Raw genomic sequence first — 24,771 nt, 5'->3', positions numbered from 1 at the left:
TTGACTGTCGCTGAAGAACTAGTATTGCTATCAGATCAACCTGTGCCATTATTATTGTTATTTAGTAACCTATTTAAGCCAAAATTCCATTGAACTGAAGTTTAAATATTTTAATTCGTGAAGGTCAGTCATTCAACAATCCCACAACCTTAAAAAATTCAGAGTTAACTTAGCCCTGGTAAATAACTTGCAGTTTCCCCACTGCACAAATCCATCATTCACTTAATACTACAAATATGCATGCACGCATACACATACACACAAATGCAAACACATTCTAATAACGTCCTTTTCAGGTACTCACCTCTTTTGCAGGAATTTCCTTTTGAAATCTCTGAATGCTCCCGTGCCGCCCCCACCATCATTTTCATTTACATAACGGACACGTGAATGCTGTTGTAATAAATGTCGATTCGTCACACCGAAATCCATCTGCACATCAACCACTAACAACAATGTCAGCAGTATTAGAGTCGCACCCAAACTAATAGCGAGGCGATCTTTAAGCTTCATGCTGCGTATGAAGCCCATTATGTCGATTGAGCGTCCTTTTGGAATGTTCCCGACGGAAGTTGTAGTAGGTGGCGTCGAACACCTACGTGTATGCAACTGTTCGTTGCTTAAGTTCTTAGTGTTGCATGCGCCTAACTGCAAGGCAGCATAATCAGCAAATCTTGTTAGGCCGATACAGTGCAAAAGTGAAAGGAACCAAAACTGATGGGCTGCCTCTTGTCTCTCAGTCACAACGATGGTTGATGTTACACGTGATGGCTTTGTTGTCTCGGTTACTATGGAATTTACTGGTTCCCTTGTATTGTTGCGCCTGCGCACTAATATACGTCGTTGCCTCACCGATTTGGAGTAGCAATCTAACGGAGGTGATGATGGCTCAGTTGCATCGAGGGTTGCAACGTTCGCACTTTGTTGGCTTGAGTAATAATGATGTTGTTCTGTGTTGTAATTGCTCTTACTATTAGCAAGTTTAGCTTTGAACAGTGATGGACTCTGCTGTGCTGATGTAGTGTGTACATCAGCAGCGGGTGCTTGCTCTACGCCTTTGAATGTCAGAAGCCTATTGCTACTACTGGAGTCACTGTTGTTGTAAGGATGATTATTGTTTCTGTTGTTGTTGCAGTCGTTGAAATTGTTATGTAGCTGATAATACCCTTCTGGCGTCGATAATTCGTTTTCGGCCGACTTCAGCTCTTGTCGACCTTGCTGCTGTTGTTTATGTCGAAATTTTGTTAAACGCTCAGCTAAAGATGCTTGAGAAGCTGTCCATTCTAAGTTCGTTGTTGTTGTAGATAATTTTGGTAATGTGTGACCGAAATTCGCGAAACTGTTGTTGCTGTTGTAAGCTCGTAAATTGGTATTTTGCAAATTTAATGTAGTTATTGAGCTGAAAAAATATTTAAGATGTTTGGTAAGTTTTTAAGTTGTAAATACTGTTGAATAAAACAAATCAATTAAAAATGCATGCAATTAGCATAAATGCGCAATAGCTTCAAGGCTGGCAAGGGCACACAGTTGATTAGAGAAATAGCAAAATATTAATATTAATTAAAAGTTAAAGCTTTTCAAATGGCTTAAAAGGCTCCAAAATATGTTTAAGGGAGCAATGAAATCGAAAATTTAATTGAGGAAACTGCCTATTTTTTACTTTTATATATTTTACGATTAAACATATTGTTAAGCTTTTAGTCTGAAAGCTTAATTAATATCGCATCACCCACATTCAGGGTTCCCACCCTATTTCCTTTCATTTCGCCGTCATCCATACGAAGATCCTCGTTATCCTGCTCTGCACTTACATTTTTTCTTATGGGATATATCACCTTTCGCTTATTCGTAGTTTTTGCTATTATCACTTTGTTCATCGTCATTGCTATGCACACAGTTTAAGCAACAATAAAATACATAAACAACACTGCGTGTTTTCGCGTGATTTACCCTCCATCTAGTATTGGAAATGGATAGCGGTGCAGAAAGATTTTATAAAAGGGATAATCATAAAGAATTTGAGAGTGCTATCGATTTGCATCGGCGCATAATTTGTTTTCCTAATAAAGAACTTTTGCTACAACATAATTGTTTTTTATTACTTTGAGCCAACCACATATTTTTGATGATATTTACATTAAATAATACAATGCCAGAAAATGAAAAAAATGGGGTATCTTAATGTTTTTTTAATAAGTTAAGGAAAATAAGAAGATACATAAAATATTTTGATCAGTGATTTTTCTCATTTTATGCTACCTCAATGTTTAGACTTCTTATTTTAATGGAATTTTGAGATGTTATGGCGAAAGCCACACCTGAAATCATCCAACACTACTATAAATACATATAGTATATAATATATGTACATATGTAAGAATTTGAGCTACACAACTATTAGAAAAACTCTAAAAATGTTGTTAATAATTGTAATGGATAAATAATAGAAAATTTCTTAGGAACCAAGGAAGCTACTAACATATCGAAATAATTCGAAATATGAAAGATTCCTATCGAGTCTTGATATGTAACATATCTTCAAAACTTCGCTTCACTTTCCTTACAGAAAAAGAAAAGAAAGAAAAGCTAAAAGTTAGTGCTGAGAGGCTTAACTTAGACATAAGAAAGATGGAACAACGATATCTGGGCAAAATTAAAAAACGCATACCAGCAGATTACTGTTGGCAAAAAGCCCATTTTTATTATATTTTAAATATTTTCAAATAACACAATAAATAATTTAAAGACTTGCCTTTAAAATTATATATTACGAAGAAGAATTAATAAACTGTGTTAAATTACTAAATCACAGGGACTAATTGCGAAGTTTTCTAGATTTATTTCTTTCATTTTCAATTTTACTATTTCTTTATTAAAATATAGTGCATTCCCTTACAAAAAGCATATAAATGTATGCTCCAACTTTTATGCAAATTGGAAAAAAATAAAAAGTTGTCATAAAACTTTCACACTTTTTAATATAATAATATAATATTGAAAATCTATTTTCAAAGTGGTGAGTCTTCTTCTTCTTCCGCGGTTACAGTAAATGGCGAGCGTTATCGTGACATGCTCAACGAGTTTTTGTTTCCAAAAATCGAAGAGGATGACCTGGACGACATTTGGTTTCAACAGGGCGGTGCAACTTGTCACACTGCCAAAGTTACACTCGAACTTTTGGTTACCGTTTTTGAAAACCGAATAATCAGCCGAAATTCCGATATCAAGTGGCCGCCTTGGACCTGTGATTTAAGCCCGTGGGGAGCCGTTAAGGACAAATGCTATGCGAACCATCCAGAGACGATTGATACTTTAAAACACGAAATCGAAGCTGCCATTCATGAAATTGGAGCCCAAACAATCGAAAATGTGCTTTAAAATTGGGTTGATCCAATGGCCTATTGTAAAGCCAGACGTGGCAGTCAGTTGAACGATATTATTTTTCATTCATAAATGACAGTGTTCAAACTTCAAAATAAAAAAAAGTTTGAAAAAATATTGATTAGTTTTTTTTTTTATTGCCGATTCAAAACGCAAATTTTAATGGCCGACCCTATATATAGCTTTTGTTATACGGCGAAGATGGGCAAGACCTCCAGCAAAAAAGTGTAAAAAATCAACGAAATTTTTGAGTCTCCTGAAGCTTGCGCTTTATTATACCAAAACTCGAAAACCAAAATTTTGGAATATTGACCAATTTTTTTTTGTTTGCACTGAGCTTAAAACATAGAATTGTATGGTTTTAGTAGAAGAATGAACTAAATTATTAAAACTTGTCAACGCACCATAATTAGTACAATTTTATCCATGGAAAATCAACATTTTACAGTGTTTATTATAAAACAAAACTATTTAGCGAATTTTCAAGTTCTATCACTCAAATTAAGGCATCAAGCATAAATTTCAATATGAGATTTATAAATATTTCAGATATTTTCTTTTCTATTTCTATTAACCTATTATAAATACTATAAATATATTAATATAAAATAATATAACTCCAGGGGTTAATTTTTTTTTTCATTTTGTTGCAATGAGTTTCTGGTATGAAATACAACCTGGCAGTGAAAAGCTCATGTGCTCCGCACATATTCTAGTTCATGATAAGTATTTAATGGAAGAAGTCATACTAGTTCGAGAGTGAGTAGAAATGTACCAGATGCAAAATGACAAATACAAAACAAATTTCATCTCTTACTTTAAATAAGACTGCTGGAAACATTAAGGATTCGAGGAAGCTAAATGTAGAAGAAGCCAAACATTTGCTTCTTTTTATCCACTCTAAAGAAGTTTATTACTGGTATAACACTAATGTATAAGCTACTATAATGCTGATAGATACGTTGACCATTACCTTTTCACAGGGCATTGTGATGTTAAAAATATTAGCTAGTTCAGTTCTGTGGACGAATTACATATCACAGGCAGAGATAGCAATGCAAATTCCAGTAAAATTCTTTCGAAAAGTTGGCTGACAGAAAGGGGAGCATGATGAGATTAAGCGGATATTTATTGAGTAAACAGTTATTGTGAGTTACCGTGAACCACTGCGGAACATAGTAGTATGACACTTTTATGATTGAAAGTTCTTCTTTCGAAATTTTTCCTATTAAATGGAGAATCACATACAGTGATAAATAATGTACAAATTATGTAAAACTTTTAAAATATTCTTTTTTTCCTTTTTTTTATTTGAAAGAGCAAACATTTTCATTATGCATGAAATACGATTTCATTCATGGGGCTACCGACACTGACTTCGCGGTATCGCATCCTGTTAACCCAGTTTTCCAAGACCTTGATGACGGTTTCCGGGCCTATCTCACAAATGACTTCACCGGCATTTGCCTTGAGAGCCTGAATCGCTAATGGATTTTTCTCATAACTTCAGTTTTTCACGACGTGCTACAAAAAAGTCGAATGGTGTCAAAGAGCAACGTTGAGGTGGCCAATTAGCATCGCGTAAAAGATCGATTGTGACATGGCGCTTCATTCCTCTGAAACGAAACGGCATATAATTTTCGGAACCACAAAATCGTTTATCCGTTGCCCTCACCGTTAATCAAAACAGTATTTGAGGCAACATTTTGAAGTGATGATCCATCCTCCTCTTGATTCACCCTCCTAAATCCGTATCAAACGTTCACGTTTTGGGGATGTACTTACGATCATGTACAATGTTGTCGTTCGCCAGATATGGCAGTTTTGTTCGTTAGCTAGCCACTGGGATGAAATGCACTTCGTCAGAAAACAAATTTTTCGCGCCGTTGTTCTTAGCGGCTAATAAAAAAATAAATATTTTTCAAACTCTTGTGTTTTTATTCCGACTTATAATCCTGGCGGTCGCCGTTCACTTAAGGGTTTGTGCCTAACCATCATTCCGTTGGTTCCAAGATCGAAGCATACTGTCGTTCTGAATTAATTTCTGCCCTAAACAAATTTCGCGTATAAAACCATTGGTCGCTTATAAGCTGGCCCGTCCTTCCAGTTCAAAATCAAACGCAATACTTCTGATCGATCATTAAAAGCGTATCTAGAATAAAAGGCAGTAGAGCAACCACATTTCAAAGAAGAAAATGAATTGATGCGCTTTCCACACTCACAAACTGTTTAAGCGTCATTCCCTTTGTTGTTCTATTGAACTTCGTGTCGCTTGGCATATTTTTGATGACAGTGTCATTATCTAGCGGTTACTTTTCGACACTATTTTCGTTCGTTGTGTTCAAAGTGGGCTCTGGCACATTCATGAGGTAATACTTATCGGTATGAGAGTGAGTAAATTTGTTTGCATAAGCAAGAGTTATTTAGCATGCAACAACTTTTTATCTGGGAAAAATAAATACGAGAAATAACTGCAGGTAACTACTTTTGTGATAGACGTGTTACACGTATAATTTCAAAATGTGATCGCACATGCATATACGCGTCGTACAAGCACAAAGGAGCAATAGACACAAGTGAGATTTTATTCCCAATATACATGTATCCGCATTAGGACGGTCTGTTGAAACTTGTTTCTTTCAATTTTCCAGATAATCATTAGTAAAAGCAATCAGGTAAACTTATGATTGAGCAATGCCAGTTTTACATGATAAGCAATAATCGGGCAATCTGAATGAACAACCCCTTCTTAATTGGCGCGTACTCCCCTTTTGGGTGTTTGGCCGAGCTCCTCCTCTTATTTGTGGCATGCGTCTTGATGTTGTTCCACAAAATGGAGAGATCTACAGTTTAAAGCCGACTTCGAACGGCAGATATTTTTTAAGAGGAGCTTTTGCATGGCAGAAATACACCCGAAGGTTTTCCATTGAAAACCCCAAACACTTTTCTCTTCATTTTTGGTATTTCACCGAGATTCGAACTCACGTTCTCTTTCTGAAATCCGAATGGTAGTCACACACCAACCCATTCGGCTACGGCGGCCGCCGTGGAGAATAGAGAATATTTATTATCCAATAACCGAACATTTTCATCAATCCAAACTGCTTTTAATAGCTCGCACTTCGCTCTCCAGCCGCTTGCGTCGATAAATATCATACTAGTCTGATGACTCCGGTGAACAAATATCATTTGGTAAACGCCTTTGTTTTGTATACACTTGACATTAATTGTGTGTGGCTTTTTCCTCTAATGGAATTTCCAGGCTGTCTCATCTGGCGTCGAACGAAGCTGTGTGATGGATTGGATGGATAGTTGAACAGATCTAGGTAAATTGAGTGAGGTACTGAGTGTAGTTGACAGCCTTAGACTTAACTGTATACTAGTAGCTGTAGGTTTTGTTTAGAATTATTTATTCAAAACAGATCCAGAGCCTTTTTTCTCCATTATTCTACGCACACTCAGACGAAAATTTAATATGGAAACAGAAAAAGGTTTGTCTTGAGAATTGAGAAAAATTTATATGAGGTTTTTCTATATGCATATAGTTGCTCGTTTTTGAAGTGAAAACTTTTTTAGAATCGTTGGGAGTGATTTGAGACTCGATGAAACGAAAAAGCGACACTCTTGGCTACGAAGCGTTATATGTTGATATACGTATATGTGTGTGGCTGCGTACTGCTGAGCCACGCTAGTATAGTGAGTATTGTAGTATGTATACTACACTGCCTATTACTTGCTTTGGTGTTTAGTTCAAGCGTCATATGTATGTATGTTTGTATGTATGCTAGTACGTATGTGTGCGCGCCTGCGTATTACGGGGCCACGGTGAGCGAGAAGGCACTATGTATACCTATACTACACTACCTAATACTTGCTTAGACCAAGCGTCCTACGAATGTTTGTGCGTATGTTAGTACTGTGCTGTATTGCGTCCGTATTTTTATATTCGTAAATATTTTCATTTTTAAATATTTACCGCAATTCACGAAATTTTAATAAAGTATACACCAGAAGTATCGCGGATACTTAGAAAAGATTACGATAAAGTTCCAATGATTTTAAGTGGCGATTTTAACGTAAATTTTGCATTGGACACAGCGGTTTCTTTAATTGACTTTCTCAATACAACATTCAATTTAAAAATGTGTAACAATCGCACTGAATCGACAACACGATCAAAAACAATATTTGACGCGGTATTTCAAAGATATGTTGACAACATCGAAACCAAAGCATTTGTATCATATTTTAGCTATCATAAGCCACTCGTATCATTTGTTGAAATTGAAAACATTGAGGATGAATAATAATAAAATGAAGAAAATAAAATATGAACTTTATAGCAATATTAATAATGAACCTATAATTATCCCGCTCCTAATGCTGCTTTCGTCTCATTCCCTCTCAGTTTGTTTTACGGAAGGTTTCACTTCTATCGTGTCTAACCGTTAGACTGGTATTTTTTTTTTTATTTTAAGCGCCAGTACGATTTTCACCGTCCGGTAGCATATAAATGCTAACATCATCCAAATTCAATAACATTTGTAGCTCGGTTCCAAGATAGATTAAGATGGAATATGCTATAGTGTAAGCGCGATAAAATCGGAAGCTTGCATATTTTAGTGAGGGTACCAAGTCCTCACCTTTTTTAAATCACATTCTACATAATCTCTTTTGCCTCATTGTAATTTTTGTTTGGTCTTTCCTTCGATTTTAGAAATCTGCCTGATATTATGACTTGGCCGGCCGTCTGTAACTCTGTGAACTTCGGTGCACCTTAGAATGATGTACCAATCAGCAAGCAACTCCAAGCTCCTGATATTACACGGATATGGGTATACTTTACGTTATAATATACAAAAAGAGGCGTTAAGGAGAGGCGATTCGACGAAATTTCTCTTTCATTTAGCTTTTCTGATGGATTGATATTAAGATATCTGCAAACCGATAATTTTTGGGACGCACTCTTACCGCTCTCGAAGCTTTTGTCATACGTAATTTGCCATTTTGGAATCTATTTCCTTTATAGACCAACTATTTCTATAGAACCAAACTGCGTATGGACCACCTTCAATTATTTTTTACTGCAGACGAGCAGAGATAAATGACAATAATTTGACAGCGCATAGCACTTTTTTGACGTTATTTTTTATTAAAAAATTTCGCGGAAAACCTAATTATTTAATTGTGAGTTTTTATATACCCGTAAAGACAATCCCTAAAAAACGCTAAAAAAAACATCACGAGCTTAAACTGCATACATACATAGATCGTTAGTTTGTTAAATGTAGCATGCATTTTATTTTTTAAAGTTCGAAAGCATTCTTTAATTAAATTTATTCTTCATTTTAGTTCGCTTAAATTCCCCCTATCAATCACATCCTCTATCACACGAGCCGCGCTTTAACATGAAAAATAAATGACAGAATTAATTGCATTCCTAACAAATTAACGCCAAAAAAAATGTTATTTTACCAATTTTCCCAGCACATTTACCTTGGTTGTTCCACCTCGGCTGACGTAGCCTCATCAGCACTCCAACCTCCCCCACCATAGTAACGTTGCACATTGTCGGTCGAAATGTGCTGTTGCAGTGGCTTGTGCCGCCACCGCAATTCGTCAAGCGCAGTAAAATTATTACCGCAACTTTCGTTGTTTTTGTTATTGCCTTGTATCATTTCGTCTGCTGTTGACACTGTCGCTTGTGGTTTAGCAGCCGCCGTCACAACTCTCCCAAACTCGGTTTCGTTTTTCATGTTGATGTTCTTTTCAGATTTCCAACGTTCATTTGTGGTATGCCCACCTGTTCCACAGCGGTCCACACTCTGCCCACGCTCACGTCTCATAAGCGGTGTTTTAAAAAGCGCTGAAATGTGGCTGACATGAGTTGGGGTGGGATGAGTTTGCCTTGACTGGGGCAGCGGCTGCAATTCTAGCTGCGATTGCCGTAGTGGCAAGTTTCCTGTTACAATTTTTCCATTGATGTTTTGCGGCAACTCATGTGACTGTCGCATTACATTGCACGTTGAAGCTTCATTATTTCCAATGAAATCAGTTGCTTGTCCTGCGGCCGCTTGTTCTTCAGCGTGCATAGTTTGGTCATTCCAACTGCTATAGACATCACTTTGTTGCCAGCTATCACCAGGTGCTACTGAATTACTTCTAGCTCTGCGAGACACCCACTCGAGTGCTGGACGCCCTACTCTTCCAAATTCATTTATGTCCCAGCTAACCCCGGCACTGTTCATTGCCTGCTCTTTGCTGTTCCAAGTGGTTGAAGTTGAATTTGCAATCATTGCTACTGAATTGGCGCGCCTTGTTGCAGTCAACTGCGCTGTACGCAATTGTGGCTGCTGTTGCTGCCAATTTCTGTGCGCATTCAAAGATGTTTCGGCAGAACATGCATTCACTGTCTGCGCCTGTCTACCAGCATACGCGTCAGTGCCTTCATTTCCCGCACTATGTTTACTACACCGCAGCTCACCTTCTGCGCCAGTGACATCTGCTGTAACATCATCATCAAAGTCCAAATCGGACTCTGCAGTTCTCTCTGCATTTGCATGACCGACTGCCTCAGCGCCGCTAACAGTTTGACCAGGCCAATTGACGATGGCGCCGCTATTGCTGATATCATAGTGTCCACTGTAGTCTTTTCTTTTTTCACTTGTATTGCTTTTTGAACATTCAACTTTGTTAGTGTTGTAATAGTTTCTGCTGGTGTAATGATTGTTGTAGTAACTTTTCAGTGCTTGTCCGCTTTGTTTCAATTGCGATTGATTGCTTGACATTGCCAATTGATCTGTGTCCACAACACTTTTCCCCAATTGTCGCTTGTCCGTTGAAAGATTTCCTTCGAGTCTGCTCCCATCTTCCGATACACTGCCGCTCCTCACGCTCCAGCGCCGTATACGATTGTTTCCGCACCCCCGGCGCATTTTGCAATTGTCGTAATCAACGTTGGCAACAGTTGTAGATGCGGCAGTACTACCGGTAGTTTGACCGTTGCTTTGTCTCCACCTGCATGCAGCAGTGTCGACTCTGACATCACCAAAAGCAGTGCCATAAACTTCATTGTTATCAAAGTGAACATTATTATCATCATAGCCATCGCAGCTAACCGCATCCTTATTGCTATTGCAGGATGTATTGCTGTAGTAAAACTTGCCAGTTCCTTCTTCACTTTGTCCTCGTTGCAGCTTTGCTGCTTTCGTTGTCTTTTTGTTCGTTTGAAAAAGTTTTCGTAAATGTTCGTTACGCTTTGCTGTGGCATCGTCCAAACTATTTCCGCCATTTTGGTTAACCTAAATGTTTGTATTACATGATTTCTTTTGAGTTTATTCCAAATTGCAAAAGGAAATTCATTTGTGTTTGTATTAATGTATGAGAATATTTTTCATTCTTTTAGCATTTGTTAGTTTGGAACAAAGCTGCAAAATTTATCTATCCAACCGTAAAGAAATCAACACATAACAATGTAAAAATTATTCATTAATTTCAGTTAGTTTAACAAAGAGCAATTTTAATGAGGAGCACAATTCAATTGCAATAACCAAGACAGAGTTCTATCTTTGAAGTCAAATTTATTCTGAGCATAAGAAAAGATGTCTCCCGACAAATGTACGGGCCTTGAAAAGGAGTATGCATTTTTTGTTAGTATATAAAAATAAGCCTAAAATCATATTCTTGTATCTGCAACATTAATATAATGGAACTGCGCAACTGAAAATAACAGCAATTAAGATGAACTTATAACTAAATAAATATACAAATCCGTTAAAATATTTAAATGATGGGTATCTTCTCTTTGAGCAGAATGAAATAAAGGGAAGCTATGTGAGGAGTCTCACGGCGGCCGCCGTAGCCGAACTAGCTGCGTGACTACCATTCGGAATTCAGAGAGAACGTAGGTTCGAATCTCGGTGAAAGGCCAAAATGAAGAAAAAAATTTCTAATAGCGGCCGCCCCTCGGTAGGCAACGGCGAATCTCCGAGTGTATTTCTGTGATGAAAAATCTTCTCATAAAAAACCATCTGCCGTTCGTAGTCTACTTAAAACTGTAGATCCCTTTGAGGAACAATAAAAACACGTACGCCACTAGTAGGAGGGGGAGCTCGGCCAAACACCCAAAAAGGGTGTACGCACCAATTATGGATGTAGGATGTTGCATTACTCGGCTTTACTTGCGCTGTTTTTACCGAGAATTAAATACACGTTTAAAGTTTTATTATTACGATTAGATTGAATGAAAAGTTTAATAATTGTTCAAGTGGAATTTACACGGAAATATGGAAATTAAATTACGAAGTATTGTATGAAATTTTGCAAAAGGAACAACACGTCGCTTGGTCGTCTTCACGTTATGCGCGCTCGTCTTCCACTAACTCCAACTCTCATTTTTCTCTTCTCGTGAAGTCAAGTGACAGTAGTTTTGTCGCTTCACTCCCACATATAATATATGTATGTAAGGATTCTCAAATTCATCTAGCTAAAATTTGTAATTAATTTTAAATAGTTAAGTAAACTCGAATACCTAACTTCTTGTTTTCTAATTAAATAAATAGGATAGTAGTGCAATAATTCTTTAGAAAATACAAGCAAATGGTGGTCTTAGACCTCGGGTGCGGCCATGTTCGACCACATAAAAGTTCAGTTCGGTTTTGGTTCAGCTTCGGCAAAACAAAAGCCGAACTTTGGCTTCACAAATGTTCAAAAACTGGTACCCTATGTTTTATTTAAAAAATATTAATTTCTTTTATTAATAAAATTACTTTCTATAGTAAAATACTTTTATTTTAGAGTTAAATACTTTTTATTTTTTTATTTTTTTTTTTTACTTTTAAAGTTTACAAAGAATCCTAATTGTCTTCATCAATGCAGTAAAACTCTGGAATTTCAGAAAACCAAAAATTATTTATCTCCACATAGTGAAATAAAGGCTTCCATAGTTGGTATAACAAACCCTTTTACTGAAAACGTTTGAAACCAGTCTAAAGCGTCCGAAGCTCTTCATTTGAAATAAGTGAAGCCCAATAAAGGTCTTGAAATGTTCCCAGCTTCAAAAGAGGGCATTGATATTCAATTCTGCAATAAATTCTTCCTACAAGTTTTAGTAAATCAGCAAATACATTGGGATTACTGTGCAAAATGTTACAAGTGGCCTACAGAAAAAGAGGAGCGTTGTTTAAAAGAGCTGCGGTATGTCCTGTTAGTGCATATTTCAAAGTATGAATATATATATACACAAATGGTTGCTCCTTTTTTACAGATTTACGTAAGTATGTATATATACCTTTCATGTAATTCATTTAAAAGTTAGTGAGTACCGAAAGGTTTCATAGTGTACTTTTTTCCCGTATCGCTCACTAGATATTTTTGCCTAGGAAGTCCCCTAACAAAATTTTTCGAGAAATATTTCTGTGGAACATTTGAACTCTCCATCAACACTGGAAACTGAATATTTTTCAGATTCTTTAAAGGATTCGTCGAAAAGGCCCACAGATGTATGAAATATTGGAGTAAATGCTCCACAAAAATATGCATCATGAAATTTTATTTATACCCTAAATACAATCTTAATAGTTATTGAAGTTTTATACGATTTTTTTTTTTTTTAAATAATTTATATGAGGAAAATTTCAATACATTTTAAAACAAATAGCGATGTTTAAGCACAAATTCTGTAGGCCTACCCGTTTCAAACTGCTATACTAACTTTTGTTTTGGCTGCTGCACAATGTAGCGTAGAGAGTATTAAATTTCGGCTGGTGTTAGTGCATACAACAATTCATATGATATATTTTCGTTAAAGGAGTAGAATGAAAATCGTCAAGGATATTAAAAGATAACAACTTTTGAGGGCATTTTTGAGGTGTTTTACCCCAGAATAACTGCGAACGAAAATCGTTCTTTCAATGGATACCCAAATTTTTTTAACTTTGAACTTTTTTTAAACCATTATTTTTATTGAAACTAAACTCCCAAATTATTTTATTTTTGACCTGTTGACATATTTCGCCAGACATATTATATGACAAACAAAAATCAAATTATAAAGTTCGCTATTATTTGCACGGAGTTCTGAAGATAGAGGAATGAAATTTTGGTTGCTGATAATATAGGTATGTATATAACATTTCACAAAATATTGTACAAGGATATCCAAGGATTCATTTTTGAGCCATTGTACCATAGAATAACTATGAAAAAATGCTTAGGTTTATGTATACTGTCCTTTTCATTTGGTACTCACATTTTCATATGTTGAAGATATCCCTTAAGTAAGATTCTCAAAACCAAAATATTAAGCTTGCTAATATTTGTAGGGAAGATCCTAACCTGCATCTATCCTGAAATATTGAGGGTTTAGTGGTAGAATTTTGGTTGCTGATAATGCATATAACAAACCAAAAGATACATTATTGCTATACGATTTGAATGAACATCGTCAAGGATATTCAAGGATACAAATATTATAGGCATTTTTGAGCTGTTTTGCCATTGGATAACTATGAACTAGGATTATATACACTGTTCTCTTCCATTTGTTACTCATATTGAGGTACCCTATGTATTTTTTCGAAATATTATTAAGAAATAAACTCCGATGTTCTGAGAAGGCACTAAAAAAGCAAGTTTATTATATTTCAGCTCTAGTTTCACATCTATTGATCTGCTCATGTGTGACAAAAATAATTAGATTTTGTAGCACGGTGTTATGCATTCATCACTAAATACTTATATGCTTAGTTTATATAGAATTACATTTTCGACTGAAAACTTTTGCGTATTTGAAAAAGTTGAATGAAATTGTAAAGCTAGACTGTGAAAACTTTGATAATAAGAATAAAAATTCGAAACCAAAAAATCAAAGCTTTCATTTTCAGCAACTTACGAGTGCGGAAACATTTTATTTCTATATTTTATTAAATAATTTAAAAATCCTTTACAACAAATTATACATTTTTCAACATTGCAATTTGTGTTAATATCGAAGGCTATATGAATGATTTTTATTTAATTGGTATTTAATCTTCAAATCAAATGAAATTCAATCTGAACTAAAGACAACATGAATGATCTGTGAAAACTAAAATTTATTACATCTAATTAAAGTAGATATTTTAGATTTTATTTAAAACCGTTTCTTCAATCATTATAATATGTCGTACATAACAGTGAAATAAACTTTGCATGCGAAAATCAATTAGCTCAACATCAAATCAAATTTATGTTCGCAAAAAACATCGAACGAAGCGAAACTCATAAAAAACGTTAAACGGAAAACACAACCCAACTCAAATAAAAAATACATGAAAATAAAATCGGAGGAAATTGTAATGTATGTAAATCAAATTCTGGACACCAGATTGATTACATGCCGGGCATGCTTCGAATTGGAGTCAATGCATACATATTGGGATGGGCGAGAGCATTTATTATGTACTTGCATTTTGATATATAAGGTCATATAAAGGAGCAGCACAAAGCCAAAGCAACTTAGTTTTACTTACATGGGACCTCTGTGCAGCCATTACAGCGAGAATGCAATACACAGCTGCGATGGAAAAAACAACAAATAAGTATGGGACCCGGCGGGAAGCGTACGAGCGGTCGGTGGGCGGTCTAATAGTGAGTGAGTGGAGTGTTTGGAGAAACAGCGCAGATTACTTTTGTGCGATTAAAAAGCACAAAGCTAACTGGATGTACATAAAAGCGTAGCAGTTGCTGGAACGTTGAGAGACTTAGCGCGCACGTATTTTTATTGCAGTGATACTTTATTTTGCATTTTTTTGATGCTTTTAATTTTAGCTTTGTTTTTTATTTGCTTTCTAATATTTGTTTTTGTTTTGCGAGGAGATTTATGGGAGGCTGTGAGTGTAAAAATGGGAGAAAGGAAAGTAAAAATAAGTTATGAAATAATTTTCAGCGATTTCTTAAGAAAAAAAAATATTATTAATCAAATAACGAACAAACAGAAATGAAAGTAAGAACTCTGTGGTGCACTTCATAAGATATTACACATACAAGGTGGCGCAGAATTAGTCAACCTATGAGAAAATTTATAATTTTTGGAAGTGGTGTCGTATTTTAATCATATTTGACATTTGTGAACTATACAGCTACAGTATACAAATAAAGAAGAAATGTAGAAGAAAGGTCAAAATAAAGATTTCCATCACACGAAATCACTTTTTTTATTTTATAAAAAAGTTATTAAAAAACAAAAAAATTGATTTTTATTAATTTGATCTGATTATTGGTTTGATTAATTTTGCGCCGCCTTGTATGTATGCATTTATGAATATATTATATGCGATTAAAAAGCTATCGCTCACGGAAATACGCACACAAATCCACACGGCATGCATGTGCATGTACGATAGCAGACATTACCCGGCAGGGAAAAATACGAGTTGGGAACTAGAATACTACCAGTTCACTTTTCAGCACAACCAGTTCGTGTGCTATCATTTTTCCATGTTAGCAAGAACTATTTTTAACAAGAAATATTCTACTCTAATATGTCTCTAAAGTAATCAGTTTTAAACCTATTAAAATGTAAACAAAACATATTTTGTTCAACAAGGTGGCACAAAATTAATCACCCTATCGGAAGTTTCACAATATTGTTTGCAAATCGCGTAGTACGTCAATCCTATTTGGCACTTACAAACTAGACATATGCAGTATACAAACAGACAAGCAAAAGAGTAGATACAAATTTTCACCACACAAAATATTTTTTTTATACTTAGTAAAAAAATTTATTCAAAAACCAAATTGGATGATTAATTTTGAGCCCCCTTGCATTACATATTAAGAGTACTATTCTATTTTTTTCTTGGAATTGAATCTTCTTTCAGGTACAACATTAAATTATTAATTAGAAATAATCGAAGATCACCGGCATGTCAATAGTCACAGCACCGCCCAGGAGGTAAAGGATGAGCATAAAACAGTTTTAAGCAAAAAAACAGTTTTAAAAATGTTACTCAAAAATAACGAATTTTGTTACCCCCAAACTCATTTTTTTAAATTTGGATGTACATACAAGACTTTTGTATATACAGGGTGAACGATATGAAGTGTTACCAATTTCACACTGCTTGTATCTGTAAAACAGCTCTTGACATCAACGTCAAAATTGTTCTAATGACAGTTCAATATATTGTTTATAAGCCATCAAAAGCATTTGCGTCTCAGTTTTGTTGATTTTTTTTCTGTGATGGAATTCAAATGCAATAGTGTAATTGCATTATATTTGGCTGGAAAATCACAACCAGCCATTGTTCGTGAGCTCAGTCACCTCAGTGAATAAAATGTTTGTGTATCGCACTATAAAACGTTACAATGATACTGGTAGCATTGCAAAACGCTATGGAGGTGGACCAAAAAAACCGCAACAACGCCAGAAATGGTTCGGAAAGTGAAGGCTCGACGTGAACGATATCCACGTCGAAGTGGAAGAAAAATGGCCAAAGAACTGAAAATATCGCAAGACAGCATTCGACGCATATTGAAAAATTAGCTCAAGGTCAAGGCTTATAAGTTCCAAAAAGCACATGCAAAAAAAAGTTCGGTGCGAAAGAGCAAAGGAGTTGTTGCGCTTGCACGAACGTGGCGAATTTCCTAACATTGTGTTTTCTGATGAAAAAAATTTCCCAATTGAGCAGTTCATAAACACTCAAAACGATCGTGTTTACTTGACCGAACGCTCATTCGAGAATTTGAGCCTACGTATGGCCACTCGAAGCAATTTCCCATCGTAAGTAATGGTTTGGGCCCCAGAGACCGCTGATGGACGCTCTCCAATCGTTTTTATAGAGCCTGGTGTCAAAGTGGTTGCGACTTATTATCGGGAAAACGTTTTAGAAGTTGCTTTAGAGCCGTGGACACGCAAACATTTCGGTCGTAGACCATGGACGTTCCAACAGGACTCGGCACCGTCTCACCAAGAATGGTTAAAAAATCACGTTCCACACTTCATTTCGTCCACACAATGGCTTTCGAATTCGCCAGACGCGAATCCGATGGACTATTCCATCTGGTCCATTTTGGAGAGCAAGGTGAGGACTAAAAAATATGCGAGTATGGATGCGCTGAAAAAAGTGATTACACGAGAATGGGCCAAAATACCTCAAGATCACATTCGTGCAGCATGCAACTCATTTTTTGACCGTTTGAAGGTTATAGTCAAGGCAAAAGGTGGTCATATCGAGCTAAAGAGAATATAGTATGTTAAAATTGTAATCATTTTTGAACAAATTTGTCTTTGAAATCAATAAAAATTAATTTCACACAATAAAGTTATGGTCTTTGGAATAGGTAACACTTCATATCGTTCACCCTGTATTTATAAAAAAATATTAAAATTAAATAAAATACAAATAAATGTCATAACTTGTCAATATGTGCCTGTGCTATAATTATTTGATGCAGTGTAAATGCATACAGAATAAACTGACCAATTACCAATTACAAATTACATAAATATAAAAACTGTCGGAAACTTTAACCTAAAAATACAATTACTTAGATATATTTTTATAAACAATTTTTTTCTTGCAAATTTGTCTGCTTAACATTCAACTTTTTCGCATTCTATTTTTAATGAAATATTTGCTTCCGATGGGTGTAAAATATGCAACCGCAAAATATGCTGAAATTTTTGGTTGAATGAATAAAAATAAGCTATGGACAAATAAGCCCAGAACGTACATTTATGTAATCGAAAAAATGTGGCATTAAAAATTTTTGAAAATAAATTATACAAATGCAGTAGGTAGCAACGAGTACAAAACAAAAGTGTAGCATATAGTGAGGGACCATAGTACTTAACTTCACTATTATATTGCAAATATATAGATGAAATATACCAACTTATATATTGCCTTCGGTCTATTTATCCTTTTTATTATTTTTATAGTTAAATTGGTTCGAGTTTGTAAAAAGTTCTGCGGTTTCCGAATCACACCGTTGAAAAGCGAAAGAAGTTGATGCACTTTCACAGCTGAACCGCAAATGGTCGACTTTTTTAAGTTTAAATTTTTTGCGCTTTATAATTGCTATTGCACGTTGACACATGCCTACAGGCGCAATGTGCTGATTGATTAAATTTGCATAACGCAAAAAATGAAAAATAAAACAAATAAGAGCTACATAAAAATGCAGCTACATATACAAATTTGTATGTGGCAAACATTTACTCAGCTCGAGTTACTTTTGCGTGCGCAAAGGCACATGCAGGCTTTCTTACCTACGGGTAGTTTATAGACGAGCTAAAATTACTTGATGTTCCTAATGAAAAAAATGCGTAATTGTTTACTATATGAAAACTGTGCGTTTAGACATTATTTGGCTCTTGAACCGAAACTATGCATGTGAGTATTCAATATTCTGGTTTCGCTCATATACTTCATCTCATTTTAATCGAAGCTATAGCTTTGAAAGGAAGGTGACGAAAATGAAATACCAAAGGAATTTTCAAAAGACGCGCCCAGATGTTGTTTTAAAATGAATCATGTAAAAGTTTAGATTCTTTCATGTTTCATAATATTTATTAAAAATACTTGAAAAATTACAATATATCATTTGTGAAAAATGATATCATTTAACTATAGCTATCCACCATGCGCACGTCCACAGGTAAAATCTGCCGAACAGTCGATTCTTGAATGCCTAATTGTTGAGAACGTCGAGATATCCATGTTGAAGGTTCAGCAACACTTTGCGCTACAGCAGCAATATTCTCAATAGAACGTCCAGTTATTGATCGGCCAGCTCTTTTTCTGTCCTCGACAGAACCAGTTTCTTAAAATGTTTTTACTACCCGTTGAAATGTCGACACATTCGGATTATTATTTTTAGCAAACAATTCCACTTTGAAAGTGGTTTATAGTAAGTCACTAAGGGGAAAACATACAATAATTGCTCTATAAAGTGATACTTTTATAACGCGATTTCATATTATGCGATTTTATGTCCTCATAATTCTGTACCGTGAATTATTTGTAGATTTCATAATTAAATTTACATTGTGTTGATATACATTGTAGATATACCTACATACACATGAACAGAAAGGTGAAGAAATCTTATTTTACAAGAATTTGTTTTAAGTAAAATATTTATTTTTCAGCCGTAACAAGTGAAAAGAGACCAAGACCTTAATTACAGATGAAAGTTTATTTCTCTATAACATCAGAATGACGTTTTGGATCAGCTAATGAGAATACTCCTACAACGCGAAACCAACCCACTTTGTTATAGAGGGGATTATTTGACATCACTTGACGTAAATCTAACTATGTTCGCTAAAATGTGTATATTATTATGAGACCGCGAACAGTACTTACGATTTCAAAAGCATGCGAACGTCACTTATTGTTAATTATGAAAACGTTCTAGTCTCTGTCCTTACCGAAAGTGGCACTACAATAAATATCCTTACCCCTTGTCCCTTGGATAAAAAAATTCGCCTTATAATATTTTCTCCAAAACATGTACTCATGATATTGAATTGTACGTTGCGAATCTTTTACCTACCAGAGCAGGAACAAAAATTTTGATTTATTTCCATTATACTTAACCGGCTAGCCAGGAAAACTTAAAAACTTCCAAAAGTCATCAAAGCCCTACTCCAAGAGCGCAAATGGGAGGTTCTTCAGCATCCGCCATATTCTCTGCACCGACCTATTACCATATTTTCCGCTCCCTCTCAAATCATATTAAACGCGTTAGTTTCGATAACAAAGGGTCCTTAAAAACTGGCTCAGCAACTTCTTTGAGACCAGACCAGGCGATTTTTGGCTGAATGATATCAACAAATTGGTCGAGAGGTGGGAAGAAGTTGTAAACACCAACGGCAAATATATAATGTATTAACTTATTGTTTTTGTTTAAATAAAAATCTTCGGTAAAAACGCTGCGATCTTATACCCCAACCTAAAATATATATTGCCCCATCTTTCAGAAACATTTTAAAAATCCAAATGACGTTTTTCACATCCTACCATTAGAATGCGCTTTGCTAATCAAGATTGTTCCTTATTTTAATTTAACATTTAATTTAATTATTTATTGTTATTTATTTTATTTGGGCATGACGTTAGACGCTAAGCGTAAGTGTGAGGCGCTTGTCAAAAGCCCAAAATTGTTGAACTTAATTTAAAATATAAATAATTGTACTGGCTCATCTCTAATCAAATCTTTTAACCTATGGATATGCTCTGCGCAATTTAATGCTGAAATTAATCAACGTTTCTGAAATAAAGTAAGCCGGGATATCATTAAATCCCTTTGGTATGTACGGAATGACAACCTACACAGAGATCTGCAGTTGCACAAAGTCAAATCAACGATAAATATTTGCGCTGCTAAGCATGCCAAAAGGATTGATCAACACATCAATGCTGAAACCTCATCTCTGTTTTTTTATCCTTCTAAAAACCGTCAGAACGGTTTTTTATTTTAAATTGGTCATTTGTTATCAGATTCTCTACAGCCGTATTTCCAATCTTGGGAAGTTCTATATTTCGCTCTCATGTCCTTTTGAGCTTCGAAGTCATTTTCACATAGTTGAGTCAGTTACTCAGAGTTGTACCCCTCTAAGGAACCTTTTTTGCTTCATAAGTTTCAAGTAATCATTAAAAGTTGGCTTTTGGAATTTATTGCCAAATTCATAAAAAATGATATAATCCTTCAAACATTTAAAATGTCGCACGAAATAATTAAATGCGCAATTTTTTTTTTTTTTTTTTGTTAAAAAACTTATTTTCTTATCTAAGACATTTATTGGGTAAATGAATAATAATAGAAAAGTCACAAGGCCATTTTTTGAGGGTATCATTTACGCGGAAAGTGGTAAGGACAACAATGGAAAATAGTAATAAAATACCACAAAAGGTGCGAAAATATCACTGTGTTAGAAACAGTTTCAGTTCCCTCACCACTTATGAAAATTGGGGAGACTTCAACGCAGTATAGTTGGTTGGATAACTCGACTTGAAGATTATGAGGGAAATGAGAAGAGACAAACAAGTCTCTAATTGATCCTAAGCCTTTCTGTGTACTTACAAAAGGCCACATTAACCAATTTTTCTGAGAGAAATTCACCGTAGCCTGAGTTTTACTGTAGCCTGAGATATTACTCAAACAAAATTGGTCTTTCTGCCGATTCTGTGCAATGAAAATCCAAAACACATTCTTCGTAAATGTGCTGCACTAGGCTACACCACCTTGGTAGTATTGTCGGTGCATTGATACAAATTATGGAACAATAAACCTCAAAATTTTTAAAAAGCCTTGGCATAGGTATGTGGTGCCTCAGCAGGTTTTGCACAATAGACTTCTTTTGGTTGCAGTGCGCAGTAGCCTAATAATAATAATAATAATAATAAAATAAATATGGAAAACTGGACAACAAAAATACTTTTACAAACCCCATCCATAAATATAACAACAGATGCAATTAAAATAAAAACCGGAATATTTCAAGGAGATGCACTAAGTGCGCTCTGGTTTTGCATATGTCTGAATCCACTCTCAAACATACTCAATAAAACAAAATATGGATTTGATATAAAAAGTCAAAAACAAAATATTCACAAAATAAATCACCTATTATACATGGACGATATAAAACTATATGCGAAAAATCAACAAGAACTACAAAGATTAATAAAAATAACCGAGAAATTTACTATAGACATAAAAATGGAATTTGGAATAGATAAATGCAAAACCCAACATATAGAACGCGGACAATGGACGGACAGAAACACAATAGAAACACTAAATAATGAAACTCTCCTAAATATGGAAGAGAATGAGTTTTATAAATACCTAGGTTTTAAACAAAATATAAAAATAGACCATACAACAACTAAAAAAGAATTAACCGCTGCGTATCTAGCGCGTATAAATAAGATCCTGAAAAGCTACTTGAACTCGAAAAACCTTTTTAAAGCCATGAACACATATGCGATACCGTTGTTAACATACTCTTTTGGAGTAATCAAGTGGAGTAATACAGATATCGAAAATCTAAAGATAGCCACAAGAACGAAATTAACAAAACATAATAAACATTACCCACATTCATGTAAAGAGCGTATAACAATGCCCAGAAAAAATGGAGGAAGGGGACTTATTGATATCCATCAGCTGCACAACAACCAAATAAATAACTTAAGAACATACTTCTACAACCAAGACACATCCCTTCATAAAGCAATAGTACTAGCAGACAAAGAACTAACGCCCCTTAACCTCAACAACCAAAGCCTTATTCTACCAAAACATACAATAGAGGAAACCATAGCAGCATGGAAACAAAAACAAATACACGGAAAACACCCACATATAGTTAACAATGTCAACATAGATCAGCAAAACACATATACGTGGCTAAGAAAAGGAGATCTACAAGCAGAAACAGAAGGATTCATCATTGGAATACAAGACCAAATCATAGCCATAGAAAATACATAATAAAAGATTCAACCATCACATCCGACAGATGCCGTAAATGTAACATATACACAGAAACTATAGACCACATAACAGCGAGATGCCCAATGCTCGCTGGGACAAAATACACACAAAGACACAATACAGTAGCCAAAATCATCCACAAGGAAATAGCCACATTTCTCAACTTAACCAATGACACAGCACCATATTATGAATATACACCTGAAACCATACTAGAAAACGAAGACTTTAAACTATACTGGGACAGAACCATATACACTGACAAGACAATAATATGCAATAGACCAGATATAACAATAATAGATAAGAGAGAAAAAACCACACCGTTCATAGAAATAAGTGTCCCTAATGACGTTAATATACACAGAAAATATACAGAAAAAATTGAAAAATACATAGAGCTTGCGCAAGAAATCAAAAACAAATGGAAACAAAATGAAGTGAAAATAGTACCAATCATTATTTCAGCAACAGGAATATTACACAACACTTTCATGCAAAACCTAAAATCAATAAATATAAACGAAAAAACACACGCACAAATACAAAAAGCTGTTATACTGAAAACTTGTAATATAGTAAGGTCCTTTCTAAACCAGATCTATTAAAATTTTACACTCTTGCAACACTCTTAACACAAAACAACAGAGCATTGTCCCTTGATACCGATATCCGGGGCACATCCGGTAGTTGCGAACCCTACCGAGATGGAGTAACTCTATATAATAATAATAATAATACTTACTTCCTCCCTACAGTTGTTATAATTTAACTTCGCGAAAGCTAAGAAATAATTTTTTATGTACCCGAAGTCCTCTAAAAATAAGCTCTAACACTGATCGACTTTTCAAACTTTTTTTTGTATGGCAACTGACCCGGTGTAGTGACCATGATATAAACTACTTGCAATATTAAAATAGATCTAAAGAATCGAAACTTGGCTGCCAAAAAACAGCGCGCTCTACTTCAAGTATTCTGTATACATTAAATGGTGATGCCTTTCAAATGAAATAAAATATTTTTTTGTCTTTGATTTTTTTTCTGATGTGCATACATACACATACACGTAAAATATGAGATCTTTGGAAGGTACTAAACAATAAAGCATTTCTGATGACTTATTCGGTTCTTTATATCTTATTTTCGTGTAATCTTATTTTCTAAAAAAACAATTAACACAATTGTTTAATTAGTTAAGACTACATTTTCACATATATTCATTTGTTATGCAATATTTATTAACACCGATACATATGCCACTGCAGCACACACACACTCTAAAAAAGCAGCTTACATGAATATGAGTGAATGGAGGTATACATTTTTGGGTTATCCTTCACTTTTAGTATTTGCAGTAAAATCGATTTGCATGCATTTTTTATGGAAACTTTGCACTTACCTCACTTAGTGGCGGTGGGAATTGTGTCGTCTATAATATTAAATATTTGAGATGAAGCTGCAAGTAAAAGGATTACATAAATTGTATTAGATCTCATTGCATTTAATATTAGATCGTTTTAAAATATGATATAAATACAATAATAAAATAAGCAAATGTAAAGTTTAAGTTTATTAGAAGTAGCAGACTCCGTTAATGGAAAATAAAGAAGTCCGATATATCACCCTGATTTTATTAGACTGTAAAATACAAAAATCTTTCGAAAAGCAGTCGGAAAAATTATTTATAATCGCACCTAAAAGCATTTGGTTAATGCTTTTGGGAATGGCTTACCTAACGACAGTTTATATAACATATTATTATTCACATGCGCGAGGCATATTACACAATAAACTTTGCACTCTAAGCACTTTTCATGGGTGTATGCATTTGCCCTTCAATAAATATTGGCATATAATGAACTATTTTCCTTTTATAGTATAGCTCAAAAAAAAGGT

General features: G+C 34.8%; 1 protein-coding gene across 1 annotated transcript in view; it reads right to left on the bottom strand.

The window, feature by feature from the left end:
• LOC128854711 (uncharacterized) overlaps positions 1 to 24,332 on the bottom strand; it is a 136,060-nt gene extending 111,728 nt beyond the window's left edge. Inside the window, exons 1-4 of the mRNA XM_054089016.1 lie at positions 24,275 to 24,332; positions 14,892 to 15,249; positions 8,878 to 10,682; positions 305 to 1,399 (exon numbers count right to left, since the gene is read on the bottom strand). Of these exons, the coding sequence (XP_053944991.1) occupies positions 305 to 1,399; positions 8,878 to 10,682; positions 14,892 to 14,912 (2,921 nt within the window). The 5' untranslated portion in view covers positions 14,913 to 15,249; positions 24,275 to 24,332. The remainder of the gene's footprint in view (positions 1 to 304; positions 1,400 to 8,877; positions 10,683 to 14,891; positions 15,250 to 24,274) is intronic.
• Between the last annotated feature and the right edge of the window lie 439 nt (positions 24,333 to 24,771).

The sequence above is a fragment of the Anastrepha ludens genome, chromosome 2, assembly GCF_028408465.1.
Source record: "Anastrepha ludens isolate Willacy chromosome 2, idAnaLude1.1, whole genome shotgun sequence".
In the NCBI taxonomy this organism is placed as follows: Eukaryota; Metazoa; Arthropoda; class Insecta; order Diptera; family Tephritidae; genus Anastrepha; species Anastrepha ludens.
This window is presented reverse-complemented; position numbering and strand designations above follow the sequence as displayed.